At 43.6% G+C, this 24,301-nt stretch overlaps 1 protein-coding gene across 1 annotated transcript in view; it reads left to right on the top strand.

Moving 5' to 3' along the window:
- HEATR4 (HEAT repeat containing 4) overlaps positions 1-24,301 on the top strand; it is a 427,614-nt gene that overhangs the window by 187,062 nt on the left and 216,251 nt on the right. The window contains exons 6-7 of the mRNA XM_078659659.1: positions 3,007-3,150; positions 15,241-15,423. Of these exons, the coding sequence (XP_078515785.1) occupies positions 3,007-3,150; positions 15,241-15,423 (327 nt within the window). The remainder of the gene's footprint in view (positions 1-3,006; positions 3,151-15,240; positions 15,424-24,301) is intronic.

Below are 24,301 nucleotides of genomic sequence, written 5' to 3'. Positions count from 1 at the left end.
GCAAGGGTCCAAAGCACAGGGCCAGACAACGACTGAATCTTTCAGGTCTCCCAACACCTGCGCCCCTCACCACCGCTTTCTCTGTCCGCACTGGTACTGCGGCCTCCAGGCGCCACTCAGGTCCGATTTACGCCAGCTCCGGCGTGGGGGGGGGGCACGAGAGCCCGTCCAGCCGCCCGCTGCCCCCGTGACTCACTCCCCTGCCCCGCCGCGTCCCGCAACAGTGCCTCACCCCTCCTTCGATTGCGGCTCTCAGGCAGCGCTCCGGCAGTGTCCTCCGCTGTCGCACCAGCAGCACCACGGTCTTCGGATCGGTCCTACGCCTCGTTCGGGGTCAGCGCTGTAGTCTGGCAGGTCACTGTTGGTTCCGCTCCTCGGTTCCCGGCCACTTCCGGTCTGCCCCTGCCGGCCCAGTAGCACTTCCGGTCGGCACCTCTGAGTGCTGGAGGCCCCGGCTCCTGGCCCTCGTCTAGGCAGCGCCAACACTCGGCCGTAGCTCTGCCGTCCGGCGTCCAATTCGCGTCGGAGTGTCTGCCGCCTGTGCCGCCCGGTCCCGGGTCTCCGGTCCCTCCGTCTGAGGTCGGTTTCAGCCACGGATTATTTCACGGATTGTTGGAGAGGTCGCTTCACTACCGGAGCTGTCCTTCTAGGCTGCCGCCATGCTCGGCTGCTAGCCACGCCCCTTCGATAATGCTGTATTTGAAAAGCAGATGTAACTACCAAGATCATATTTTCTAATACATTTTCATTAGCAGACAACAGCAATCTTAAGAGGCATTGCATAGCTTCATACACACTTTGACCCCAATTCCATCACAGTCTCTCTCTCTCTCTCTCTCTCTCTCTCTCTCTCTCTGTCAGTCAGTCTCTCTCTCTCTCTCTCTCTCTCTCTCTCTCTGTCAGTCTCTCTCTCTGTCAGTCTGTCAGTCAGTCAGTCTCTCTCTGTCTCCCTTTCAATCAGTCTCCCTCTTTGTCAGTCAGTTTCTTTCTCTGTACACCAGTCTCTCTCTCTGTCAGTCTCTTTCGCTGCTAAAGCGGCGACATTGCCCTTGATAATATGCCTCTTAGAACTTTAAACAGATCTTTGGAGGAATTGCCAGCTGTAGTGATTTGATTAGATATGTAAAGCATTCTCGCTCTTTTAAGATTACGATGACGTCAAGTCAAAGCTGTCCGATAAAATTCATTTGAAGTTGAGTTCTTTATATGGCACCATTGTCTTTCCAGCTCTTTACATAATGTTTTTTCAGCTTGCAATTCAGAGGTAAACCTCGGCCAGGTGTTAATTTGTCAAACGCAAGCATTAACAAGTTTTGATATTCTAACAACCCTGCATCTACGTTAGTCATCTTGGAAAAGTAAGGGGGGGGGTTATACATCGCTGCAAAAGAGTCAGGCAAAATCTTCCTCCATTGTCTGGTCATCTTAGACTCCGTACAAATTACAGTCATTTGGCCTATTTAAGTGTCAAATTTGAAAATGGATGATTGGCATGATCCGACCAAACAAGCCGTTTAGGGCTATCAAAAGTCAGGAAAATTAAATTTGTAAAAATCAAATCAAAAGTATGCCCAGCAACATGAGTGTGGCCTATAACTTTTTGAGTTAAGCCAATTGCAGCTAAATCGGTCGTAAGCTGCAAGACATCTAAGCCTTGACGGTTTATCCCATGATAGTTGAAATCTACCAACAATAAATGCGAGGAGGACAAGACACGAGCTGCAATAAATTCCATAACCTAATTACTGATTCATTTTTTGGGACCAGGCGGCCAATAGGCGGCCAATAGATTAAGGCCCCACGCCCTCAATCATTAGGGGAGAGCTTAATTTGAAAAACACAGATCTCTGCCCAGTCAGTGATAAAAGCGTCCAATATCGACATTTTAACGGTATCTTTAAAAAGAACTGTAATCCGGCCCCCCACTATCATGCCTCAAACATGCAATAGTTGGCAGGTTGGGCTGTTGCGATGGCAGTTACCACGTTTCAGTTAAAGTTCCTATTTAAGGCGCAGAGGAGTACAGCAAGTCGCAAAGTTCTACTGTGTGTTTAGGCAGTGACCTAACATTTAATAAGAAATAATTGAAACAAGCTGACGCAGAGGACTTATAAAAGGACAGATAAAAACATCTTCTCAGGACAAGTTGTCAATTTAACTTCAACAGGTATTATCTTAGAAGCAAGATCCAAAGCCTTGCCATTATAGCACAAAAAAAGCAACTGGCCCTTCTAGGTACTAAGGAAGGCTTTGAAACAATTGGCCACATCGGAATGCTTTAGCTTATGCAATCTATCCATCCATCCATTCAGAGATTCATCTATTCATCCTTTCACCTGCTCAACAACCTTTCCACCAATCCATCCAGCGACCGTTCCTTTCACACATTCATCCATCATCCATCCATCCATCCATCCATCCATTTATTCCTCCCAGCATCCTTTCACACTTCCTTCAATCCATCGTCTCACCAATTCACCCTTACAAACATCCATCCTTTCATCCTTCATCCATGCATCCTTGCACGCTCTCTCCTTTTCACCCTCCCTTTCTTCTTCCTTCCTTGTTTTCTTCCACCATTTGCTCCTACCCTCCTTCCTTCTTCAATATTGCTTTCCATTTTCTATCTATCATTGCTCTTTGATTATCACGTTATTTTTGTTTCTTACTATTCTCTCTCCCAATCGCTTCATTTACTGCTCTTTGCCCTTTTTCAGTATTGTCCCCATTTCTTTCTGTGTCTCCTTCACTTAACTTAGTTCACATATTCTCAGTCCTTGACTTCCACCCCTCTGCCCTCCCCTACTTTTCCCTTACAGCATTGTATGAGCTTCTGTCTGCATTCCTGCAGAAAGAAGAAACCAACACCATGGAGTCCAGTGGCAACCCTTAGCATTGAAAGCTAAGTGCTATGATGTGAAATCATTTGTAACATAAAAATGATACTGACTGCAGCTACTTTAACCCTTTAAATGTGCCACTGCAATATTTTGTGCTCTTCCTCAGGTGCACGGTGGCATGATGCCACATTGGAGCAGCTGAAGAGGGACCTTACGGGCATTCATGATGATTCTAAGGTTTTGGCGATAGCTACTTGTGCGTCAGCAACACTGGAACGACCGCGAACGGATGAAGCCATCAGGGAACTAGGTGAGGAGATAAGAGCAATAATCGCTAAGACCTGGATGTTAGTAATTGGCTGGTAACATTGTAATTGTAACTGCATTTATATAGTGCTTCCTACCCCTGACGAGGCGGCAAAGCAATTTTTCGGCAAGTAGCATGCTACTCTGGAACCCAAAAAGGATTCGTGGTGAATTAGTATAGAGAAACATGAAAATGATTTGAGCGGTGGAAATATTAGTCTGTTATTTGGATTGGAAAGGATAGTGGAGGGATAGAAGAGGAATGGGTTTGCATTTATATAGTGCTTGCTATTAGTGTTGAGGTGCTTTCCGGCAGGGAGCATGCTACTCTGGAACCCAAACAAGATCATTGGAGGAAATTTGTTTAGGGTAATATGATATTAATTTGAGAAGTGGACATGCAAGTTTGTTATTTGTATTGAAAAAGGTCAGCAGTGGAGGGATAGAAGAGGGAAGGGTTTGCATTTACATAACGTTTGCTACCCCTGATGAGGTGTTGAAGCATTTTCGGTGGGTAGCAAACTACCCCGGAACCCAAAAAGGATTAGTGGTGAATTAGTATAAGGAAATTTGAAATTAATTTGAGCTGTGGACATGTTAGACTGTTATTGTTATTGAAAAAGAATAGTGGATGGATAGGGTTTGCATTTTATCGCGCATGCTACCCCTGATGAGGTGCCGAAGCACCTTTCGGCGGGTAGCACACTACTCAAGGAACCAAAACAGGATTAGTGGGGAATTAGTATACAGAAATATGAAATTAATTTGAGTAGTGGACATGTTAGTCTGTTATTTGGATTGAAAAGGATAGTGGAGGAATAGAATAGGAAGGATTTAGAAAAAATGTTAAGGAGCTCATAGCAGTAGGAGGAGATTTGGGATGAGTAATGGGGAGGTGGAGGGATAAGAGTCAGAGGAAAGGGTTTAGAAAGGCCTGTTTGGAAGATCTGAATAGTAAAAGAGAACACACAATGACTGTTTACCCGGGTACATCATTGTGTGCTTACTTGTGCCTGTCTCCAGCACAGAAAAAACTACCATACCATTCTTACCAGCTACTGTATTTGGGTAATATAGGTTCACTTTTATAGGGTTAAAACAAATTTTGATCTTTGCATAGGAATTGTACAGTGATTCAGGCCCACTTAACCCCAACAGATCGCCGTTTTAAATTTCTTGCTTTGATTCAAGAGCCAATAGTAAACATTTCAGTTCATTACCTTGCTAAAACAATGTGTTTTTCTTATTTGATTGTTTGTATGCATTGTATATAAATATGCAATCTTTACAAACCTCTTGGTGGCTTCGATTGCATGTGGCAATTGAGAACTTAGTCCCCTACTTAATCAACGCCTGTGGGAAGTGGTAGACTTCCTCTGCCAAGCAACCTTCTCTGGCTTCCGAGCTGTCTAATATAACGTTGTGGTGGGGACACAGTCATTCAGAGCAGTGTCATCTTAAGAGTTTTTGGGGCCCCGGGCAAGAAATATTGTGGGGGCCCCTGTTTGGAGCATCTTTAAATTTGACTACCCATTTTTTGCTCATTCAATTCCATTGTTGGCTAACAATATTGAATTATATGTTAACGGCTAAGATACAAAAATACTCAAAAGTGAGCTAGAGAAATACTCCTCTTTCCCAGGGTGCCACAGGAAAACTGGGCCACCTGTACAATTGCCCATCTCTTAAAACGTCTCTGATTTAGAAGGTGGTATCTGCTCCTCTGCCCTGTCAGCAGCTAGCCAAATACTAACATGCGAGGATCGCATGAGAAGTCCCCTTATTTTCATATGGAAGATTGTGTAGCCTATCACCTCTGACCTGGTGGTAGTCTCCAATCTTCCCCTTTGCAGGACTGTGAATTCAAGTCATCCTTCTATGCAATGCGTAGCTGGTCGGGAGAAACTCTTGGGCAGATTTACTAATATTTGGCGCAACGCAGCAAGACAACGTGCTTCGCTGTATCAAATGGAGTGGGCATAAATGCCCCATATCTACTAAGATATGGCACATTCCTGCTCTCCCTCTGTGCTGGCATGCTTGTGACTGCCTTGTACCATGGTGCAAGTGTGCCTGCGTTACAGGCAGGAGTATGTTTGTGCAGGAAGGGACACCTAAGTGAAAGCCAGGACAGTCCTCTACTAGCAGTACCCGTTGGATCTCCTTTGTGTAGTAGGTGCTAATACAGCCACAAAACACATTCCTAAGGATCACAATGTTACCATGGGACTACCTGGTCCGGCAAATTCTGAGGATTCCCTAGAACCCTGGGTTCTCTGTAAAGGATGGTCTCTGACTACAGTGCTGCCAGGTGGAAAAGGGGTATCAGCGCAGTGGTGTCCCACCATTTTCCTACCACTACCCGAAAAAATCAGTTATTAGGGCCAATTACCAATGGCAGCTGTGGCAGGAGAATGGTATGGTGTTGGCACTGATTATACCTCGATGGAGACAGTGATTTTTTTTCTTCTTTTTATTCATTTTATCAAGATTTTCAAAAGAATTAGCATCAATGAGGTTAATCCAATAATGAGTAACAAACACTAATATGAAAAAATATGGTATTTCTGGAATTTGACATTCTAGAAAGAAAACCTTTATAACAAAAATAACTCGCACAGCGTTCATAAACAAATTAATTAAAATATGCAATATGAAATATTTACCTAGTTAATAGAAAAATATGCTGTGGAAGAAAGAGAATAAAAGATAGAGGGAGAAAAAGTATAGAAAAGAGTGAGAGAGAATGAGATACTGGGTCAAATATAAATAGTTCCCTTCTTTTAGAGATCAGCGTTAGCCCAGCAGTGATTTCTGTCCCTTAAAAGGAACTGCCATGATAGTCGTTCCTATCAAGGTATATTAAGTTAGGTGGACAGCTGTCGTTATTTTGGATGACCATCCACCAAAATGTAACCAATTTTTTATTTTTCAAAAACAAGCTCTCGAAGTGGGAGTTTGTTTTTGAGAAAAAAAAGAAAAACGAATGACCCCCCCACATCTAGGGATGTTTTTCCTGCATGCGGGAGTCATTGCTTTTTCCTGTCCCTCAGCACCAGGTTTTACATACCGAAGATGAACAGAAAGATACAGACCACTCCTTACCAGATAGGGTAGACAGTGTAATGAACTTCCTCTTACCACCCTCTAATCCATTAGGATGTTGGAAGAAGTTTTCCATTCTCTGAGACAGGGGAGGCTCCATCAACAGAACAGCTGACAGTTCTCCCAACTCTAAAGAGAATGGGCGGAACCTCAGTTTGGCGGCCAAGGTACTCCATCACGTTTGCGGATGAGTACCCTGTCCGTCAAACACTAAATAAACTCTTAGATCTTTTCTTATGTCTTAACTTGTAAAAGTGGTGTGAGTTCTCACAGACAACACAGCAACCATGTTCTATTTATTTGAGCTTGCAGAGAGTAAAATAATGTAATTCCTTAGTTCAGCTTCCTATTTAAACAGGAATCTGGGTGATTTAAATGTTTTTTACTGTGTAACATTGAGATCTTTGACCTTTGTAGTGTTTTATTATAATTTTTCCTCACCGTTGGCAAATCTTAAACATATGTACTATCCCCTGATGTAACTGGAGTATCTTTCAGGTTCTGCGATCGTTTTTTCAACACTTGAACCGTGATATTATATTTCATATTAATATTAGACATAATGGGAAACATATCAATGTAGGTTTAATACTATCGCGGATGATTTCAAATTGTGTGTCACTTACAATACTCACTAACAGTTTTATCTCTGCTTTCAAGAATCATCTGTTTTCCAGTATTTATTCTCAATCTCACATTGGTCAGTTTGTGATCTAATGTATTTAGTTAACAAGGAAATAAAAGAGTGATAGCAACGGGTTTACTTTAGGACTTTAAACCACAGATTACATGCCTTTGGAAATAAACAAATATATTATTTGAGCCAAAAAATATAACCCCTGGGAGTCAAACAATTTACTGATTTGACCCCCAAATGCAAAGATATGTGCCTGTGCATGTGTTGCGTCCTAATAATGGATCAATTCCAAAAGCAAAGTGTTTATTTGCCGAAAAACACTTCTGTAAAAATACGTCTGTCTTGAAAACAGAGCCTTATGTAGCTGTGTGGCAATACAATGTTTTAAAAAAAACATGTGTTTCCTAGTATATTTGCATGAACAGGGATATTCCTACTGGTATGGCTTGAAAATTAATTAGGTATTTCAGCTGAAAGGAGGGACAAAATGCAATACATGTCTCTTTCGCACAGCTGGCAAAAGCACCATTTTATCAACCAATACATTTTCGGGTTTAAGATATCATTGACATGTTTCTTGCAGAAAGCACAGACTATTTTAACCTCTGTATATCATTAAAGTTCCCAGTTTAGTTTTTTTTAACAGATTTTTACAAATACAAGTCTGTTCACTGTCTTTAATTTACTTGAAAGAATTGGAAAATGGGTCTTCTCTTCAGTGAACCAGTGCCGTAAATTGGTAGTTGGGCCAAGAGCTGGGCATGAGAGACAAGGGAGTTTCCTCATAAATCTTAAATAGCTGTAGATTCGGACATTTTCGTACGGTACCAATGTATTAAGATGAGTATGTTGTAGTAAACATATGTCGGCTTACTCTGCTAAAGCTCGTCATGCATCTAGGTGTCAGTGTACAATTATTGGTTCAATTAATGTAGAAATGTACCAGTTGAAGCTTCATGTTTTAAAAAAATGCAATATAAATATGAATAAAAACATATAAAATGAGCACAAAATAAATGTGGCTAAATGTAAAAAACAAAAAAGTAAATGCCTCAAAACTAGGAACCATATTCAGAAAGAACTATTTGACTCACTTTAACACGAGGCTTAAGCCTTTTATGGGTTAATAATATTTAAGTCTAGGACAAAATATTAATTTGTTTAACTGACTTTTTGATATAGACTGTACTTGGTTGTTTAAGCCATATTATTGATTATTTGTTATCTTCATACATCACAGAGCAACATATATACATAAGAGATTGTCCCATTAAATCAAGTGATTTTATAAAGGAGCTCTGTTTCAGAGGCATTGTTTCTATTACGAAAAGCTCTTATTTCAGCAGAGTTAGTAAAGAATTTTGAAACATCAGTATTAGAAATAAGTAAAACAACGACCTCATAAGAGCCGTATTTCTAATTGAATATCTTGAATCTAGGCTTCATGGTCAAAAAATGATTTTCTTATGAAAACTGCGATTGTAGCATAACCCTACTGAAACAGATTTGTAAACTATTGACAATAATATTAGAGATTGTTTTTGCCGCTCTAAGAATCTGCATAACATCCTGGTATCTTAGAAGTCCATTTAGACTTTAGTGGGCCCCCTGCCCGGTCAACGAAAGAGTGCCCGCTGTATTTTGACACCCCCAACTACCTACAAAGCACCTAATGGTGCAGCAGATGTATCTTAACTATTATAGAAAAAGCTAAAAATTAATGCCCCTGATGCACAGGTACTTTTCTCTGTGGGCATGCGGACTATTAATTGATTCCCTCTGCCCAGCACTGCTATCCCCATCAAGGCGGTCCCAAGTAGGGAAATCTAGTGACCATCCCCCTGGTCTACATAGGGTGGAGTGACATTCAGCTATATAGTACAATAGATCTTTAGTGGAAGATTGGGGCGGCCTAGTCCCTTTAGGCTACACTCATTAACTCGTGTGTTCCACATATATGTATTGCTATAGGTAACTTTGCTGTGCTTTGCTGTGCTACAGTGTTATTTAGAAATCACACTGTAGTGTATTTGAGGGAATTAATAACATATGAATTTACATTTATTGAATATTCAGGTTGTAATGAGGATAGCTTGCTTTTATAGGCATAATAACGTTGTAGTTTGCTTCCATTGTGTTTCTCGATTGAACTTAGCTTGACATTAGGCCTTAGCCAAATGTTATACATCTCGAAACTATCAGCATGCTGCTTATTCATGTCTTTGCAGGTGCGTTATCATGTTTCTCATTAGTTAGAGAAAGTGTAATCGTTCTGTACTAGACTGACAGGGATGCATGAAGATGAGAAGTGGGCAGCAAGTTTGAAGTAATGACGATTACAGGAGCCTTCTGTACCCGGTGTACCAGGAGGATGCAACACTCAAGGAAGAGCAGATGTGCACTTAATTGTGTTGGGATGGGAATGTAGTGGGTTGCCGGCTCCCGGCGAATGCCGCCATAGGATTGGTTCTGAACTATGGGAGTGAGATATGGATGTTCTGGGACGTCCGATTGTGCTTTTCATTGGCTTCCATAGCAGTTAATTAGAGACCCTCTCCCTTCTTCGAAGAGAGCAGACCTCTCGCACTTAGGGCTTTGTTTGTGACATTTCTATCGGGCTTACTTTGGTCACTGAATACACATCCAATGGCCAGCATTAATACTAATGGTGCTATCTCGGGGAGTGAGGGCTTCTCCAAAGGCCACAAAAGCATTACCTCCTGTTCCCGTTGCTGTTTTTCATGACATTTGCTCAGCTATCTTGGATATTTACGTAAACATTATTGAGCCATGAGAAACATCATTGGGAAATCTCATGTGGTATCCCAGTATGCCAGTGACATCCTGTTTCATGGGAGGAGACTGGTTGAGGAAGCCCATCTGTTTTTATTATCAGGACGGATGTATGACCTGACAACGCGGGCTTTTACCCCACTCTGCCATTACGACGCTGCTTTTACAACGCAAGTCGTTACAACGACTTGCGCTGTAGGCGCTGGATAGTGGAATAGTTAAATTTTGTATTCCAACTCCAGCCCACGTTACAGTAGGATTCATAAAAGGGGTGGTGATGGACAGAGTATCTGAATTAAGCAGAACACTCCTACCCAGTCAAAGGTCAGGGCTTGATCCATCACCGTTTTTTAGCTCACTGCACCATCCCAGCTCAGAACCTGGCTACATGCAAATTAGTCTGACCCTGGCCCAGTGCATCATGGGAACAGGGCAGACCAAACTACCAAGCCAATTCTTTACTGGAAAGGAAACAAGCTTCCGGGGACCGGTTTCTGGCATTATAGCCGTCTTCGGCCCGGCTTGCTTGAATCCTGATGGTGCAGTGAGCAGGGGACTCACATCTGAGCATACCCTTCCACACTTGTGGTGGCCAAAACGATTCATAAAGGGGGTGGTGATGGACAGAGTATCTGAATTAAGCAGAACACTCCTACCCAGTCAAAAGATCACGGCTTGATCCATCACCGTTTTTTAGCTCACTGCACCATCCCAGCTCAGAACCTGGCTACATGCAAATTAGTCTGACCCTGGCCCAGTGCATCATGGGAACAGGGCAGACCAAACTACCAAGCCAATTCTTTACTGGAAAGGAAACATGCTTCCGGGGACCGGTTTCTGGCATTACAGCCGTCTTCGGCCCGGCTTGCTTGAATCCTGATGGTGCAGTGAGCAAGGGACTCACATCTGAGCATACCCTTCCACACTGGTGGTGGCCAAAACGATTCATAAAGGGGGTGGTGATGGACAGAGTATCTGAATTAAGCAGAACACTCCTACCCAGTCAAAAGATCAGGGCTTGATCCATCACCGTTTTTTAGCTCACTGCACCATCCCAGCTCAGAACCTGGCTACATGCAAATTAGTCTGACCCTGGCCCAGTGCATCATGGGAACAGGGCAGACCAAACTACCAAACCAATTCTTTACTGGAAAGGAAACAAGCTTCCGGGGACGGGTTTCTGGCATTTGACTGGGTAGGAGTGTTCTGCTTAATTCAGATACTCTGTCCATCACCACCCCCTTTATGAATCGTTTTGGCCACTATAGGAGTGGAAGGGTATGCTCAGACATGAGTCCCTTGCTCACTGCACCATCAGGATTCAAGCAAGCCGGGCCGAAGACGGCTGTAATGCCAGAAACCGGTCCCCGGAAGCTTGTTTCCTTTCCAGTAAAGAATTGGCTTGGTAGTTTGGTCTGCCCTGTTCCCATGATGCACTGGGCCAGGGTCAGACTAATTTGCATGTAGCCAGGTTCTGAGCTGGGATGGTGCAGTGAGCTAAAAAACGGTGATGAATCAAGCCCTGATCTTTTGACTGGGTAGGAGTGTTCTGCTTAATTCAGATACTCTGTCCATCACCACCCCCTTTATGAATCATTCTGGCCACTATAGGAGTGGAAGGGTATGCTCAGACATGAGTCCCTTGCTCACTGCACCATCAGGATTCAAGCAAGCCGGGCCGAAGACGGCTGTAATGCCAGAAACCGGTCCCCGGAAGCTTGTTTCCTTTCCAGTAAAGAATTGGCTTGGTAGTTTGGTCTGCCCTGTTCCCATGATGCACTGGGCCAGGGTCAGACTAATTTGCATGTAGCCAGGTTCTGAACTGGGATGTGCAGTGAGCTAAAAAACGGTGATGGATCAAGCCCTGATCTTTTGACTGGGTAGGAGTGTTCTGCTTAATTCAGATACTCTGTCCATCACCACCCCCTTTATGAATCGTTTTGGCCACTATAGGAGTGGAAGGGTATGCTCAGACATGAGTCCCTTGCTCACTGCACCATCAGGATTCAAGCAAGCCGGGCCGAAGACGGCTGTAATGCCAGAAACCGGTCCCCGGAGGCTTGTATCCTTTCCAGTAAAGAATTGGCTTGGAAGTTTGGTCTGCCCTGTTCCCATGATGCACTGGGCCAGGGTCAGACTAATTTGCATGTAGCCAGGTTCTGAGCTGGGATGGTGCAGTGAGCTAAAAAACGGTGATGGATCAAGCCCCGATCTTTTGACTGGGTAGGAGTGTTCTGCTTAATTCAGATACTCTGTCCATCACCAACCCCTTTATGGATCGTTTTGGCCACTATAGGAGTGGAAGGGTATGCTCAGACATGAGTCCCTTGCTCACTGCATCATCAGGATTCAAGCAAGCCGGGCCCAAGACGGCTGTAATGCCAGAAACCGGTCCCCGGAAGCTTGTTTCCTTTCCAGTAAAGAATTGGCTTGGTAGTTTGGTCTGCCCTGTTCCCATGATGCACTGGGCCAGGGTCAGACTAATTTGCATGTAGCCAGGTTCTGAGCTGGGATGGTGCAGTGAGCTAAAAAACGGTGATGGATCAAGCCCTGATCTTTTGACTGGGTAGGAGTGTTCTGCTTAATTCAGATACTCTGTCCATCACCACCCCCTTTATGAATCGTTTTGGCCACTATAGGAGTGGAAGGGTATGCTCAGACATGAGTCCCTTGCTCACTGCACCATCAGGATTCAAGCAAGCCGGGCCCAAGACGGCTGTAATGCCAGAAACCGGTTCCCGGAAGCTTGTTTCCTTTCCAGTAAAGAATTGGCTTGGTAGTTTGGTCTGCCCTGTTCCCATGATGCACTGGGCCAGGGTCAGACTAATTTGCATGTAGCCAGGTTCTGAGCTGGGATGGTGCAGTGAGCTAAAAAACGGTGATGGATCAAGCCCTGATCTTTTGACTGGGTAGGAGTGTTCTGCTTAATTCAGATACTCTGTCCATCACCACCCCCTTTATGAATCGTTTTGGCCACTATAGGAGTGGAAGGGTATGCTCAGACATGAGTCCCTTGCTCACTGCACCATCAGGATTCAAGCAAGCCGGGCCCAAGATGGCTGTAATGCCAGAAACCGGTCCCCGGAAGCTTGTTCCCTTTCCAGTAAAGAATTGGCTTGGTAGTTTGGTCTGCCCTGTTCCCATGATGCACTGGGCCAGGGTCAGACTGATTTGCATGTAGCCAGGTTCTGAGCTGGGATGGTGCAGTGAGCTAAAAAACGGTGATGGATCAAGCCCTGATCTTTTGACTGGGTAGGAGTGTTCTGCTTAATTCAGATACTCTGTCCATCACCACCCCCTTTATGAATCGTTTTGGCCACTATAGGAGTGGAAGGGTATGCTCAGACATGAGTCCCTTGCTCACTGCACCATCAGGATTCAAGCAAGCCGGGCCGAAGACGGCTGTAATGCCAGAAACCGGTCGCCGGAAGCTTGTTTCCTTTCCAGTAAAGAATTGGCTTGGTAGTTTGGTCTGCCCTGTTCCCATGATGCACTGGGCCAGGGTCAGACTAATTTGCATGTAGCCAGGTTCTGAGCTGGGATGGTGCAGTGAGCTAAAAAACGGCGATGGATCAAGCCCTGATCTTTTGACTGGGTAGGAGTGTTCTGCTTAATTCAGATACTCTGTCCATCACCACCCCCTTTATGAATCGTTTTGGCCACTATAGGAGTGGAAGGGTATGCTCAGACATGAGTCCCTTGCTCACTGCACCATCAGGATTCAAGCAAGCCGGGCCCAAGATGGCTGTAATGCCAGAAACCGGTCCCCGGAAGCTTGTTTCCTTTCCAGTAAAGAATTGGCTTGGTAGGTTGGTCTGCCCTGTTCCCATGATGCACTGGGCCAGGGTCAGACTAATTTGCATGTAGCCAGGTTCTGAGCTGGGATGGTGCAGTGAGCTAAAAAACGGTGATGGATCAAGCCCTGATCTTTTGACTGGGTAGGAGTGTTCTGCTTAATTCAGATACTCTGTCCATCACCACCCCCTTTATGAATCGTTTTGGCCACTATTGGAGTGGAAGGGTATGCTCAGACATGAGTCCCTTGCTCACTGCACCATCAGGATTCAAGCAAGCTGGGCCGAAGACGGCTGTAATGCCAGAAACCGGTCCCCGGAAGCTTGTTTCCTTTCCAGTAAAGAATTGGCTTGGTAGTTTGGTCTGCCCTGTTCCCATGATGCACTGGGCCAGGGTCAGACTAATTTGCATGTAGCCAGGTTCTGAGCTGGGATGGTGCAGTGAGCTAAAAAACGGTGATGGATCAAGGCCTGATCTTTTGACTGGGTAGGAGTGTTCTGCTTAATTCAGATACTCTGTCCATCACCACCCCCTTTATGAATCGTTTTGGCCACTATAGGAGTGGAAGGGTATGCTCAGACATGAGTCCCTTGCTCACTGCACCATCAGGATTCAAGCAAGCCGGGCCCAAGACGGCTGTAATGCCAGAAACCGGTCCCCGGAAGCTTGTTTCCTTTCCAGTAAAGAATTGGCTTGGTAGTTTGGTCTGCCCTGTTCCCATGATGCACTGGGCCAGGGTCAGACTAATTTGCATGTAGCCAGGTTCTGAGCTGGGATGGTGCAGTGAGCTAAAAAACGGCGATGGATCAAGCCCTGATCTTTTGACTGGGTAGGAGTGTTCTGCTTAATTCAGATACTCTGTCCTTCACCACCCCCTTTATGAATCACGTTACAGTAGGGAAGGCGTTGGAATAGAAAATTAAACTATTCCTTTTCCAACAGCGCCCTCCAGCGCAAGTCGTTGTAACGACTTGCGTTGTAAAAGCAGCGTCGTAATGGCAGCGCGGGGTAAAGCCTGCGTTGTCATGGCTGCTTACCATATCCCATCCGCCAAATTACAATTCCAGTATATCCTCTGGAACTTGTAATAGAGTGGACGGAATATCCATCACATTTGTGACGGAGTATCCCATCCGCCAAGATCGTAATCAGGCCCAGACTCTCTGTACTGTCACATTGTGTTAGTACAAGCTATGCATCGGACTGACAAATAAGCTAGGATAATCTTGTTAAGGTGACTTGTAAAGGAAATACTACCCTCTTTAATATATATTAATCAGAGCCTTTTTATTATATCAGATTATTTTGCCAGGGTTTTGTGAAATCAGATCCTCAGATTACATGGTACTGTTATGATTTAAGTCGCATAGTTTTATCCATCAGCTAATGTCACATCAAGTAAACATCTGTAGGTGTATGCTGTTGATTCCTTTCCCAGTGTGTTGAACAAGTGAAGTGAATAAAGAAATTCCAATAAATTCAATAATTCCAAGAAATTGCAATAAAAGCATAACACAAGACTTGCTTACAAAGACCCATTTGTCACCACATTTCCCCAATTGGCAACCTCTAACTGTAGTGATAGAAGACAAAATATTCCACAGTTTTGTAATGGTACTCATAAAAATCAGAAATGTTTGTTCTGGATATCTCTAAATGAAATAATAATGAGAGTAATTGCCACTAAGAACATCTATGTGAGACTGCTTTGTGTGTATTTGTTACACTGATTGTATTTGTTACACTGATTTCCTGTGATTGTAGGAATCTGCTCTTATAAGAAAGATGTGCCAATCTCTATTGTTCCGGAAGACCTGATGCCCTTGATTACAGCAGCTTTGAAAGACCATAATCCTCGTGTGAGAATGGTAGCGGCCGTGTTTCACTATGTAATTCAAGCTGAAAGCGAGGAAGCCAGAGGAATCATGCAGGAGGCGCTACACCATGGTAAATAAACTAGCTTTCCCACTTGTAATTTTTTTCTCCACTCCACAAGCACAAATGTATATCATGGGTGAAACCACAATTCATTCTAGTATTGCTGTCTTTTAGTTCTTTATTTTCATTGCTAATTGTGAATAATATGTGTTTGAAATGCACAAACGTTCAGAAGAATCTGAAATTCACAAAATGCAAAAGAGACCAAGGACTGGAAAACAACTTTTACAAGCTTCTTCAACATTGTAGAGAGACATTTGTTTCATGGTACTTCGATACATTGTATGAGAATCCAAAATAGGAAATAGGGCAAGTGTCAGAGATGGTGCTGAAAGAAGTCAGGTCTGTGTTGCTATCTTTCTCACTCTTAATGCTGTAACCCGACGTGCACTTGTCAAAAAATATATAGCGGCATTTTAAATGGAACTTAACACTTTAAGTGGCCTAATTTTGTAGACATTTCGTCATACTTGACCCCTGCGCTGATTCCATACTGGAAATATGTTTTGCACTGAGTCCTACACTTTCTCAATAAAGATCCTCCCTCTTGCCACACAACATAAATAGTTTACCTTTTTACTAGCAAGTTCTGTTTGTAATAGAATACCACAGTGGTAGAAGATAATAAAATATAATTATAATAAAAACAGTGCCAAAGAAGTATTGATTGTAGTCACAGTACTATAAAGAAGTGATTACTTTTTTCAGATTGCCAGTGGTACGCATTGGGCCATATGTATCATACAAAATTGCCATCGCAATCTAGCTAAGTGGGATGTATGAAAGGAAAACAGCCTCCCAAAATAAGGAATTGCAAATTTGCGATTCCCTATTTTGCGATTGCATTTAAGGAATCGCAAATTGCTATTCCTTAATTGCAATGTAAGAGGCCCAGAAAAAGTGCAATTTGGCCATAAGGAATCGCAAATTAGTACTAACTTCAAGTTGGTGGTAATTTGCGATTTCTTTGAAAAATGCACGTTTTTTTGCATTTTTCAAAGTGACATGTGGTCCACATACATGCCCTTAGGGCATGTATGTGTGCCCCATGTGCACACATGCACAGTTCAGGGATTCAACAGGGTGTCCTTTTGACACCCTGGCACCCTTAAAATTGAATTCTCAATTTGCGATTCTCTAATTGAGAATTGCAAATTGAGAATGTATTCCCATTTATTCCTATGGGCCTCTAGGCCCATAGCAATGAAGGGAGAGGTATTCCTTAATTGCGAATTGCAATTTGCAATTCGCAATTAAGGAATATGTAGGATTCGCAAAATTATTTGCAAATCCTACATACATAGCATTTTGCGATTCTCAAATAGCGATTCGCAAAAAATAGCTATTTGAGAATCGCAAAACCAAAGATTGATACATATGGCCCATTATTTGGTATACTGTGACTTACTTTTTACTCCCAGACTTTTACTCTAAGCAAGAGAGAGAGAAAGGGAACAAAGGACGAAAGCAAGAGGAAGAGAAAGATAAACAACAGTGGCAGAGAGAGAAACGGATAAAAAAGAAGCTTCAAGAGGGAGCAAAAGAGACAGGAACTCTAGTGTTTTGGACAGAGAGGCATGAGATCAAGTCAAGACAAGGAAACCATTATTTTACCTCACATTATACAAAGTAATATAACATCACCTGAGACAATGCAACACAACATTCAAGCCTCCTCTTCAATCAGTAGTAAATAGCAAATGCAACTACACATATCTTACAAATAACAAACTAAACATTAGAGCTCAAGTATAACTTAAACGTATATATACCCATATGGCACGCGCAAATTTAAATATGCAACAGTTTTAAGTAATAATGTAGTCTTTGAGAGATGTTTTTCTTTCAGTCTGGTTCTTTACAAGTACGTTATTGCATTCCAAATGGTTCATTGCAATAGCCAACACGTGTTTTGTCATAATCAAAACTTCATCAGGGCTACAGATACTAGAAAGATAACAGAAAAATTGTCTAATCTCAAACAAACTGTAACCACCACCACCTGTGACTTCATTTTGCAACATTTCTTTAATGTGCACTGTCAGGGACTGTCTGGACATAGAAAGAGCCTTAGGCAAAGACTGGTGACTGGGTAGAAAATGAAGCAGAAAAAAAGAGTACAGCACTGCCCAGGATCACACAGGAAGTCGGAGGAGAAAAGGGATCCAAAGGGGAAGCCTGCACAAAGTAACAAGATGGCTAAGACTCAGAAAGGACAGGCACCTATGAGGCGGTTCAGCATTCAGAATGACTACACCCAGGATGGATGTGCAATGTTAGGTTATGTTAGTAAGCACTTGTCGAGCGTGCGTACACCCATAGGTTTCATGGCGCTGAGAAAACTGGAAGCTAAAGCAGCAGGGTTACTAGACATACGCTTGCTGAAACAGCCATGTTTTTAAGGCCTTCCTAAAGCTGAAAAGGTTGTCACGACTTCTGAGTGCCAGGGGGAGAGAGTTCCAGAATCTGGGGGCCAGGTGAGAGAAACGACTTCCTCCTTGTCGTTTCCGTTTGAAAGAAGAGGTGTTTAACAGACAAAGATGGGCTGAGCGAAGCTGCTAATAAATCTGGGGCTATTACCATGCAGAGCCTTAAAGGCTAAGCAGCCAGTCTTAAAAGCTACTCGTTGGGCTATCGGAAGCCAATGGAGTTTTCTCAGACCTGGTCTGGCAGACACCCATTTAGGTTGTTTTCCAATTAATCTAGCTGCCTGGTTCTGGACCATTTGAAGTCTTTTTTGTAGACCAACTGGCAGTCCAAGGTATATGGAGTTAGAGAAGTCAAGCCGTGAGAGTATGAGGGCTAACACCACCTGAGTTAAAGCTGAGTAAGTCATTAGGTGTGCAATTTTCCTAACTTTCCGAAGTTGGTGGACACTGGAAGAGATCACAGCTCCCACCTGTTCACGGAGCGAGAAGTCAGCATGGATGATGACCCCTAGACTTTTCACAGAGGAAGAGGGGATGGGGGAGGCCCCAATTCTGCCGGCCAAAAATGCGTGCCCCAGCTATTCTCACTTTTCCCAGGCAAAACCAACTCTGTCTTGCCCGGGTTGAGTTTTAGATGGTTTGCATCCATCCAACGCTGGATGTGGAGCATGGTTGACTGATACTCTATTGCGGCATTAGGAGAACCAAGTGGGAAAATGAGCTGAATATCATCAGCATAGTTGAAGTTGGTGACATTTCTATTTTTTAATGAGTGAATCAACGGTCTTAAGTAGAGGTTGAACAGCAGCGGAGACAGAGAAGAACCCTGTGGTACCCCGCAAGTGGAGGTAAGCTTGAGAGCGGTAAAGTTCCCAAGCCTTATTGCCTGAGTGCGATCAGCGAGGAAGGATTCAATCCAACCAAGTGCAGGACCATGCAGTCCCACCTGCTCAACACGGTTCAACAGGATGGTGTGGTTGACCGTGTCGAACGCAGCCGACAAATCCAGGAGCACCAGAGCTTGATGGTCACCCCTATCTGCATTTGCTCTAAGCGTGTCCAAAAGTACAAGGATCACGGCTTCCGTTGAATGCGCCAGACGGAAGCCAGCTTGAATTGGCTCTAAATAATTTGAGCGTTCGATGAAGCTGGACACACTCCTGGCTACATTGGCCTCTGATATTTTGGCCAGGAAGGGGAGGAGAGAAATAGGGGGGTAGCTCGCTGGGTTACTAGGATCAGCCCCTGTTTTTTTTATAAGGGGGACGACCGTAGCATGCTTAAAGGCACGAGGGACCGTGCCTTGGGCAAGAGATTCATTAAGAAGAGGAAGCACACTCAGGCAGGACGGTAAATATCTCTTTTAAGACGTGCAGAGGACAACAGTCATTTGGCAATCCCGATTTGACACGGGTCGTGAGTTCTAATAGTGTTGTAGGACAAATAGGTTGAAGGGTATCTAGCTTACATTGATTACTGGAAGTATCATCCAGTGGTTCTCAATTGATGGTATTTGGCTTTAATGGAAGAGATTTTGTCCAAGAAATAATCATTCAGGGTGTCACAGAGTTCTTGAGTGAGGGTCTGAGTAGGCGAGGATCTAGCGTCATTGCATAAGTCATTCACTATTTTGAAAATTTCTTTGGGTTTGTTGTGGGCATTGAGCAATTTTGTAGAGAAGTAAGCCGTTTTGGTGGTCTAAATAATTTTCTTAAACTCTCGACTGGCAATAGAAAATAGTTCCCTGTCTTCAATTAAGTATCTATGGGCTAGATGTAGGTAAATCAGATTTACTGATTCATAAATACCGAATTTTACCGATTCGGTATTCATGAATCGGTTAATCTGATGTAGGTAATCCCCTTTGGAACTCTCTGCCTCTCACCCTTAGGCTATACTCAAATCTGCCTACATTCAGGAAATGCCTGAAGACGCACCTATTCTCCATCTAGTAGCCTCTCACCAATGTTATACAGATGTCTCTGTCTGGCTCAGTACACGGAAAGAACAAAAGCGCGGAGATACCTCTTCGGAGGTCGAATTCCTGCGCTATAAAAGAGCTTAAATAAATAAATAAAATAAATAACAAATACCGAATCGGTAGGATTCGGTAATTACCGATTCGGTAATTACCGAATCGGTATTTGCCATTGATTCCTATGGGCCTTGAAGCCCATAGGAATCAATGGCAAATACTGATTCAGTAATTACCGAATCGGTAAAAATACCGAATTGCCAAGGGGGACAGGGTGTCACTTTGACACCCTGTTGCACCTCTGTTTCTGGCTTGTGTGCCATGTGACACACAGACATGCCCTTAGGGCATGTCTGTGTGCCACATGGCACAGGTGTACATGCACAAATGTGTACATGTACACAGGAATTCGTTATTTACCATGCAATAGTATTACATGGTAAATAACGAATTCTTAGGGGCCTGTGGCACTGTTTACTGTGCCACCTACATATAGATTTACAGAATCGGTAAATTTACCGATTCGGTATTTTACCGATTCTGTAAATTTACCGAATCTGTAAATTTACCGATTCTGTAAATCAAAGGCCCCCTACATTACAAAACCCAAATACCGGTCGGTAACGGCCGACATCGGCCGTTACCGACTGGTATTTGGTCTCCTACATCTGGCCCTTGATCTCCACTTTCTCTCGATTTGGCGCAACGCAAGCTTTTGTTTTTGGAGATCGGTGGAAAACCATTTGTGAGCGTCTGAGTGGCGAGCACGGGAGAATTTAACAATAGGGGCATAAGTATTGCTGGCTGATAATAGCCACTCAGTGACTTTTCCCTCCATGGAATTAACATCCCGACAGAATGTGGGTACGGAGTTCTCCAGAGTGTTGACGAAATCCACTTTGTTTAATGATTTCCACTTCCTAGGGACCCCCCCCCCACCAAGGGGGTGGACTTTATACTGGAAGTGATTGTGAGGTGTATCAGGTGATGATCTGACCAGATGCATGGAGAGATCACAGGAGTAGAAAGTGAGATATTATGGGACCAGATGTGATCTAGGATATGACCTTTTTCATGGGTGGGGAAGTGTACATGCTGGACTAAATTCAGATTAGAAAAAAGTTCAGATAGTTTAGCTGCATGAGGTCCCCAAAGGCTTTGTTAAACCAATAGTTCAGGTCCCCGATCAAAAGCACCTTAGCATAATGTATCACTAGAGTGGCCATTTGCTCACTCAGGGAAGTAGGGAAGGTGGGAATGCCTGAGGGGGGCGGTAAATGAGAACCAATACCAAGGAACCTGAGTCCATGTCAAGTTTTATGACCATATTCTCTACCTCCGGGAGAATAAGAGAGGTTATGGTGGTGAATTTGAAGTTTATATATCAAACAACATTAACAATAAAGGGAGTGTGAGGGTAAAGCACTCAGGACCTCCACACGCTAAGATTGAAGCTCAGTAGGTTCCTCACCCACAATTGCTGTTATAGATACTGACTGCAAATACCCACAAATAGGATATGCATGCAAAGGCAGGGTCTGTGGAGCTGATACCTATGGTGATGTTATAAATGTAACTCAAAGACAATACTCATAGTGAACAAGAAACACCACCTTGGTGTTCACGGATCCTGGCGATGAAACAGGAACACGCAAGGCAGTAACAGCAAGGGTGTAGAACTAGACACAAGCACAATAGACATGAAGCTAGCAAGGAGGAGTGCTTAAAAGGAAAGGAAGAAATCAGGGCACACTTGGCAGAAATCTAACATACAAGGTTATAGAGGCAAGACAGCAGGAATAGAAAGACAGTAAACTAGGAACTGGAACCAAGGAAATAGGAAGAAAAGCAGGGACTGGAAAAGGATATACAGAAGGGGAGGCTACAAGGGTATAATAGAATAGTATTGAATCAGGAGTCAAGAAAACAAAATAGCACTGAAGGCTGTGCTGGAGCTGGAACAAGAATTGAGCAAAAGCTCAAAAGCCAAGGCAGCACTGCAGGCAGTGCTAGTTCAGGAACAAGGGAAACTGCTGCAGCTCAGGAACAAGGAATGCTAAGGCTCAGGAGTCAAGGAAGCACTGTAGGCAGTGCTAATTCAGGAACAAGGAAAACAGCAGCAGCTCAGGAACAAGGAATACCTAAAGCCCAGGAAACACAGAAAACAAAGATATCAAAAGCTGAGGAAACACTGGAATCAAGGGTATCAAAAGCTCATGAAACATTGGAAACAAGGGTATAAAAGCTCAGGAAACACTGGAAACAAGGGCCGGTCTCAACGGTCATCAGCTACAATGACCAACCTTTGGCCTGAAGGGAGCTGGGGCTTAAAAGAGCTCACAGTAATCCCATTCATCAGGTGTGAGAAGGTCACAGCATGAGCTAGTCCACTTGCTTTACTATATAGGGGAGGGTGACCATCTAGTTAAATATAGATTGTATTAGGGCACAAGCAGCTATTATGCTCATTGACCTTCGAGAAAAATGGGCTGGAGCCACAGATACGGATATAACTGATAAAGCCTGTGCGAGTATCCTAGAACATCCCAAACGGGTATCCCGTAATGCCAGACTTAAATTTATACAAAGCAGACGAAGCGGGCTTTTGTCCATATGCTATGGGCTTGCCCCCGCCTCCGTGTCTATTGGGGAGAGATCCGGAGAATACTTGGGGAGGTCACCCATATAACAATCCAAGACAACACTCTGGAATGTCTACTGGTCCGCCCTTAAGGTTGGACCTTAAGGGCGGACCAACGCCCTTAAGGTCCAACAGCGCTTTCTAGACCTTGCCCTTATATTGGCCATAAGAGGGATCACCATGAGATGGAAATCCCCTAGATGCCCCCATTACATATGTGGCAAGAAGATGTAACCCGATGCTGTGAGGCCGAGAGGGCGGCACTTAGACGCGAGGAAGCAAAAGGGTTAAGGACACATCCCATTTCCATGGTCTGGGACCCTATGTTGGAAGATTTTAGAAAGATAGATTTTATACCCCTACATGTCACCCATACTTCATATCGTAGCCAATTAAACATATAACAGGAGACACAGGCTTCTTATGGGCCCTATCAGCACCCAAATCGCACACCAACAGCAATGGGTAGGAAAAGCTAGCTAGACAACTGTAATAGGCTGAGAGTCATATAAGAAACCGCAGACCAGTAGGGAGGGAAGGGGGGGTTTTGTTAATGGAACTGTTCAGAATGTACTATAAAATGCAAATACCCCAAGTAATAATATTGTACCATATAAGCACACACTACTTGTTTCACAATTGTATTGACTGTAATATGGTGTATTGATATCCGCACACAGATGAGCAAGTCTGCAAAAAGAAGATATGCTGTAATATACTTGGCAAGACACATTGCACTCACTTCCTGGTACTCAATCAAGTTTGTATCAGGTGTGAGCAAGCTAGCAGCAGCCAGCCACAGGCGAGCTGAGTTCCTCCACCCATCCTTGGCCTGCTGGGGTGGAGACGAAGCAGTGAGTAGGGAATTCTAGGTAACAGAGTGTCAAAGATTAGCAGGCTGGCTTAAAGCATGAGCAGGCTGGCTTTCACAAAATCCAGCATGGATTGGGAATGGATGTCAATTCCCAAATAGTGACCAAATGGATGGAAGTCAGCATATGCATGCAGGGCAGTATCTGGAAGCTTATTAGACCACAGGAAAGTCACACTATGCACCCCTCTGGTGGTGGGCATGAGAGTGCAGGGAGCGAATCATGACACGCACACAGTGAGCAAAGTGTGAACAAGTCATATCACCATTCTGTATTCACTTATGAATGATGCACTAGATGGCATACTCAACCAGAAGAGACTGGTAAAGAATAATATTCATGAGACCACATTCTGGAATTGACATTAGTGAATGGAGTCATATAAGTATTAAAGAAAAGGAATCATGTACACATCACTAAAAATGCCCTAGACCTTAATCAATATTATCTAAATCTCACACGGGCAAATGAAGGCCACCAAGAACCCACATGCAGGTGAAAAGCAAAAAGGCCATACAGACATTTTACTTATGTATCACAATTCCCAATATAAGCACAACAGTGCTCTTAATGAACCCAAACCACAAGTCCAGATAAAGAAATAATAAGTGCCAATAAAAACCAGGTCCAGCACTTATCACTACTGTCTAATTGTGTGCTGAGTTTTCCAATACCTACTCACCCTATTCAAAGGTAGAATGAACTCAATGGTGGAAATGTTTAAGTTCCAATGCTGGTAGGTCCAATTAAAACCTGTAACAGGCCAACATATTAATGGTCACTGTAAATACCAAGGATATTACACCATCCCACTATGTGCACTAGGTAAAGAATTATGGGTAGATTTGATTCACCACTTATTTGGGAAGGTCACCCGTAGCGAATATGCGGCAGGTTGCTGTTTTGAAGATATAATGATCTGGGTCTGAGTAAAACCCTACAATGTTCAAAACATATGAAAGATCCCTAT

This window comes from Lissotriton helveticus, chromosome 9 (assembly GCF_964261635.1).
Source record: "Lissotriton helveticus chromosome 9, aLisHel1.1, whole genome shotgun sequence".
Classification (NCBI taxonomy): Eukaryota; Metazoa; Chordata; class Amphibia; order Caudata; family Salamandridae; genus Lissotriton; species Lissotriton helveticus.
The sequence above is the reverse complement of the archived record's forward strand: the minus strand, read 5'-3'. Positions and strand labels throughout refer to the sequence as shown.